A 6,099-nucleotide genomic window follows, 5' to 3' on the forward strand; every position below is an offset into this window, starting at 1 on the left:
ATGAGAGGGGTAGGGAGAGAGTTGAGAGGGCATGAGCTATGAGATGGTCCGAAGTGGTTGAAATGGGGGGGGGGGACTTATTTTGACTAGAGTTTTTTTTTTCTCTGTTCTTCAGCCACTTCTCACCCTTTCTTTACTCATGCCCCCTCAATTCTCTCCCTTTCACACCCTCTTTGCCCATCTCCCACCACCGGATAAACTAAAATTCCATGGAGAAAAATATTTCATGACTTCCAAACATGGCCTAGTGTACTAGGTAATTTCTATCACCAAAATGCCAAGTGGAGACAAGCTAAGTGTTTGTATTTTGGTTAGAATGGTAGTATTTGTTGTTTTTACATGCAATCTCTGTAGTGTTTGTTATTCTCAATCTCCGTAGTGTTTGTTGTTCTCAATCTCCTCATTTCTCATTGCTTTTGTTCTAATTCTCCCCTGCAGGTTTGTTCAAAAGCCTCAAAAAATCTCATTGGATTAGTGATTACACCTCTTTTGAAGTGAGTCCCCTTATTGAATGATGATGGAGGATGATATTAATGAGAACTACGATATTCCGGTGAGAATTGCTTCTTATTTATTTATTATAACGATGCATTTATTTCATTCCTGTAAGATTTACTTTTTATTTTATTTCCACCAAACTTAAGAAATGGTAATTTGTGGATATTTGTTTAGGTCTTGGATTCTTCTGAAAATGCTACTAATACTGTTAGCACTCCTGGGGACTCCTCGACACAAACATCTAAAAAAAGAGCATATCCAACTAAATCTGTTGTATGGAATCATTTTACCAAAGAGAAAGGACCTGATGGGATAGATGAGAGGGCTAAGTGTAATTATTGCAAGAAATTATTTGCATGCCCAAGTAGCAGTGGCACTAGTAGTCTTAAACGACATTTGGATAAGACATGCATCCCTTATACCTCACAAGATAAGAGCCAGAAGTTATTGTCTTTTAAATCCGTTAGAGATGGTGATGATGTGGAGGAAGGGGCGGGTGTTATGCCTTGGGTGTTTGACCAAGATCGAGCTCGAAGAGAGTTGGCTATTTTTATAATTAAGATCGAACTTCCATTTAACATAGTTGACAAGGATGCCTTTAGAGATTTTATTATGGTTATCCAACCTCGACTCAAAGTTATATCACGCACAACTATAAGGAAAGAGTTGTTGAATATATATGGAGAGGAGAAACTTAAACTGAAAAGATTGATAGGTGTATGTCATCGGGTTTCTTTAACTGCCGACATGTGGACATCTAATCAGACTTTAGGTTATTTATGTCTTACAGCACATTTCATTGATGATAATTGGAAGTTACATAAGAAGATTCTGAATTTTTGTATGGTTCCAGCTCCACATGGGGGAGATGTTATTGCGAATGGAATTGAATTGTGCTTGATTGATTGGAATATAAGCAAGTTAAGTACCATTACCCTAGATAATGCCTCAAATAACACCGTTGCTGTTAGGACACTTGTTCCGGTTCTTTCAAGGAAAGGCATGTTACTACAAGAAGACCGATTTTTTCACATTCGTTGTGCTTCACATGTCATCAATCTCATAGTGCAAGATGGGCTAAATGAGATTAAAGAATCGGTTGATGTTATTCGAGAAAGTGTTAAATATGTTCGGGGTTCACAAGCAAGAAAACAATTGTTTGAAGAATGCATTTTGCAAGAGAGGCTTTCAAGTAAGAGAGGCTTATGTATAGATGTGGCTACAAGATGGAACTCCACCTTTTTTATGCTAGAGTCTGCATTACAGTTTGAGAGTGCCTTCACTCGCTTACAGACACGAGATGCCATCTTTGCAAGAGAAGCCCCTAATGTTGTTGATTGGAAGAATGCTAAAGTTATTTGCCGATTATTAAAAGTCTTTTATGATGCTACAAAGCTTTTCTCTGGGCATAAATATACAACTGCAAATTTGTATTTTCATGAGGTTTTTGCGATTCAAGAACACTTGCTTGGAATGGCTATACACGAAGATGTATCTATTAACCAAATGGCTACTAAGGTGCAAAGTAAGTTTGATAAATATTGGAGGGAGTGCAATGTGATGCTTGCTATTGCAGTTGTCCTTGATCCTAGGTATAAGCTTAAATATTTGAGTTTTATGTACCATCTTATCTATGCTACGGATGAAGCTGAATCACAAGTTTCACTTGTTAAGTATGAGGCCTTTAAGATTTATGATGAGCATGTATCTGCCCATAGTTCAAGGCGAAGGCGAGTTTTACAGTCGGTGGAAAGATTTTCAGAGGTTGACAGTAGAACTTCTCCTCTTGGTGAGAGGAGGATTTCTAGTTTACAAAAATAATTTTTCAAGATGAGTGCTGAAAAGAATGATGTTGGGCCGGCCTCAGAACTGGAACGATATTTAAAAGAAGAGAATCATGTAGATGATCCTAAATTCGACATTTTGAGCTAGTGGAAAATTAACAGCTCAAAGTATCCTATACTTTCTCAAATGGCTCGTGATATCTTGTCGATTCCGGTATCTACAGTTGCTTCAGAGTCGGCTTTCAGTACCGGTGGTAGAGTTCTTGACAAATACAGAAGTTCAATGAGTCCTGGGGTTGTGCAAGCATTGGTTTGCACTCAAGATTGGCTACGAGCTGTTAGATGTGATGGTGATAATGATGAAGAAATCGAATTTTATCAACATGATAATGATATTGAAATCATTGAATCAGGTAATGTAACTACACATTTGCTTAGATAATTATAAATATGTTTTAAAAATTCTAATGTATTTTCTTTTCTTTTTGAAGGTCTCATTGATTCTCGACAAATTTCATAATATGATAACAATCTTGAGCTATGCCATAGATGAGGTAAACTTCATATATAAATTCTTTTAGATAATGGCTGTCTATAAATTCTTTTGGATAATACTCAACTTTTGTAATGCAAAAATTCACTCATACTTCGTGTGTTTTTTTTTATGCAGAAACCTATTGGAATTCTTTTTGGTGCAGAAAGCCCTCTATGGAAGCATTAACAATGGAATCAACTACATTAGCTTTTAAGTCAATTAGGCATATGTTGTCTTTTTGCACTTAATTTTGAGTAACTTTGTTTTTTCAATATTTTACATTTCTTTAGTTTCTGGGGACAACTTGGTTTGCAGTGGGCTGGAACAATACATTATAGTCGTTTTGAGCAACTTTGTGCTTAATATGATAATTATGTTTTGATAAGTTTCTTAATATGGCATTCAATATCATCATTGACCTTATATCAGAAATCACCTTCATGACTGGAAAGCTACTTTATATTCATTCCATTTGAGAAATTATTGCTTTACAGGCCGAAAGTGGTGATCTTATTGCCTACGGTTTAATCTATGTTGCGGATCATATTTTGTCTCACTTCTTTTCTTTGGATCATGAACAACAGGTATCCTCACATGTCAGAGGCAGAATTTGCAGAGGCTTGCCCATTCTTGAAAAAAAGCAACGGTCTCTTTATTTGATAGATCTACTTCTCCCATTTCTAAAACAAATAAATGAAGATCAAATACGGGAAAAGGAGTTAGAGGCTAAGATTCGAGGTAAAACCTGCCAGACTTTTGACATCATTCTGTTTTTTTAACGGTATTTTGGCATCATTCTTCTTAATTGTTTTCCTAACATAAATTTCCATTTGAATAGGATTATTACCGTCTGAAATCAAACTTCAACACACGGTTTGCTTTAATGACGAGCGTGTTTACTGGTAGATTTCTCTTTCCTAAATTGTTGTAAAGTTATCACTTATCAGCAAGTTTGTTTAGCATTTCTTTCTTGTGCTGGTCTCGATGCTCATGCCTTAACTCGGGTGGTCATATTGATTCCCGTAATTCACGAAAAGCAGCTTCTAGGGAAGATTCTGAGGACAACTGTCTATATTGCCCAAGTGCAAGAGATACTCGAAATAATGATCTAGTGCATTTCCAGTTGCATTGGATGAAAGGTGAGCCAGTGATTGTTCGCAATGTTCCTGATCTCACTTCTGGTTTGAGCTGGGAACCATTTGTAATGTGGCGTGCATTTCGTGAGATGACAAAATCCAAGGCTGATTCCGAATCTTTGACAGTGAAGGCTCTTGATTGCCTGGATTGGTGCGAGGTTAGTTTTATTGCCCTCATATTTGTATGGCCAAATATGTATTAAATTTTTACTTTTATGTTCTATGTACATTCCTTAAGTTGGAGTCACTGCTTTATGCATAGTACATTATGGTTTCCTGTTCTCCTTGGTCTCATGTGTCCTTAAGCCATGTTCCTTTCACTACAGTTATTTTCTTAATTCACCTCAACTCTTAAATAGAGACATTGGGATTGCGTTTCTTCTGTAATTGTAGTGAACTTGTTACTGCCTCCGAGCATGTGAATCAGTCCATGGGTTTCTTGTGTCTTTTCTAGGTATCTAACTCTGGTTTATACGACATTCAGGGTCAAATGTTGGACTAGTAGCCTGTTTTGACAGGAGTGTCGTTTCTAATATAGGCATTTATACTTGTTCAGAGCAACATAGTAAACTTATATCTAGGCTTGGATGCTGCCATTATTGAAACTGAACTAAGCATTTTTTATCCACTGATTCCTAAACTGACCCGGATGCCTGTTAAGATTCGAAATCGTCTTTTAAAATAATACATTGTAGGTAAACGGCTGATTGGCCATACTTTCTAATGGATGTTTCCTTAGTTCATAGTTGCATTTATTTTGTTCTGTATTTCTTCCTTTGTTGTGATGAGGATCTGTCCGCAATCTTGATAGTTTGGTTCTTATTTTGCTCTTGCATCAGTGTTCTAAACTGGTGGATTATATCTAACGTTTGCATCAAATTCTGTGATAATATGCAGGTTGAGATTAATATTCACCAATTTTTCACAGGATATACAGAGGGTAGAAAACATTACAATCTTTGGCCTGAGATGCTCAAATTGAAAGATTGGCCCCCTTCTAAGTTCTTTGAAGAACGCTTACCACGCCATGGTGCCGAGTTTATTGGTTCATTGCCATATCAGGAATATACGGATCCTAAGTTTGGTCTTCTTAATGTTGCTTCAAAGCTGCCAGCAGGAACCCTAAAGCCGGATCTAGGACCTAAGACATATATAGCTTATGGGACAGCTGAAGAACTTGGGAGGGGAGATTCAGTAACTAAGCTTCATTGTGATATGTCTGATGCGGTATGCTTTGTTCTTATGAAGTCTTGTCTCTATCAATATTTAAAAACTCAACTTCAATATGGAAACTTTATTGAATCGACAGGTAAATCCTCCATATTCTCATGATTTTGTTCTCTCTAGTGAATTACTATTATGCGTTACCCAATCTCTATCTCTCTCTCTCTCTTCATTTTCTTGTGTCTCTTTCTAATTTTTGGACATTCACTGTTTAGTTCGAGGATAAGATCTGAACAATCCCTTGTCAGATGGGCCACTCCACAGCTTCATGATATTGATGCTTTAGCAAAAATGGTTGATCCTGCACTAAATGGCATGTACCCTGCAAAATCTCTATCACGTTTTGCTGACATCATTGCCCTATGCGTTCAGGTACATTCCATGACTTTTATTCCATTTTGCTAGCATGCATTGCTTTCATGATATTAGGAATATCAGTGAAATGACTTTTTTTTTTATGAAAGCTCATGAAATTTTAGTTGTGTAAAATCTAATATTTTCTTCAAGAGAAGTTCATGCCTTATTTGCAGCTAGTGTCTTGCATTATCCTTGTAAATGAGACCAGCATATTTCAATTGACTACTGATATGGACTTATTACATCAGTTTCACGACCCCTGCTCTGTCTTGGTTTTAAATAGTCTGCGGATAAAAGGATTCTAATATGTCCAACTTTACACTAGTTTTTTGGGCGTAAAATTTTGTTTTACGCCCATTTTACGTCGAAAGAAACAGAGCCCATGTATCAAACCTATAGGATAGGACACATGGCTTATCAACAGTGAAGCCATAATAACATATATCAGCATTTAACTTTTATAGGGCCTAGGAGTAGGAATGCTATTCATACAAATAGGATAATGATCGAGCGAGCTCAATGCCTTCCCTTTTTTTGGCCGATTAAACCTTTAATGAAGCTGCAT

At 36.8% G+C, this 6,099-nt stretch overlaps 1 protein-coding gene across 1 annotated transcript; it reads left to right on the forward strand.

The window, feature by feature from the left end:
• Positions 1-2,629: 2,629 nt before the first annotated feature.
• On the forward strand, positions 2,630-5,618 carry LOC143888253 (lysine-specific demethylase JMJ27-like). Its single transcript, XM_077392614.1, has 8 exons — positions 2,630-2,695; positions 2,774-2,836; positions 3,312-3,401; positions 3,656-3,719; positions 3,765-4,111; positions 4,851-5,200; positions 5,393-5,549; positions 5,607-5,618. Exons 1-8 carry the CDS (start codon positions 2,630-2,632, stop codon positions 5,616-5,618), a joined length of 1,149 nt encoding a protein of 382 aa, XP_077248729.1.
• The last annotated feature ends 481 nt before the right edge of the window (positions 5,619-6,099 follow it).

The sequence above is a fragment of the Tasmannia lanceolata genome, unplaced genomic scaffold (assembly GCF_043159265.1).
Source record: "Tasmannia lanceolata isolate RefF3 unplaced genomic scaffold, GAP_Taslan_0.1 ptg000012l, whole genome shotgun sequence".
In the NCBI taxonomy this organism is placed as follows: Eukaryota; Viridiplantae; Streptophyta; class Magnoliopsida; order Canellales; family Winteraceae; genus Tasmannia; species Tasmannia lanceolata.

Excerpts from the sequence above, each read along its gene's own strand:
- LOC143888253 (XM_077392614.1), top strand. The coding sequence starts at position 2,630 with ATGGTGATAATGATGAAGAAATCGAATTTTATCAACATGATAATGATA. Across the intron at positions 2,837-3,311 it reads TGAGCTATGCCATAGATGAG|GCCGAAAGTGGTGATCTTAT; the intron begins GTAAACTTCATA and ends ATTGCTTTACAG. Across the intron at positions 5,201-5,392 it reads GTATGCTTTGTTCTTATGAA|TTCGAGGATAAGATCTGAAC; the intron begins GTCTTGTCTCTA and ends TTCACTGTTTAG.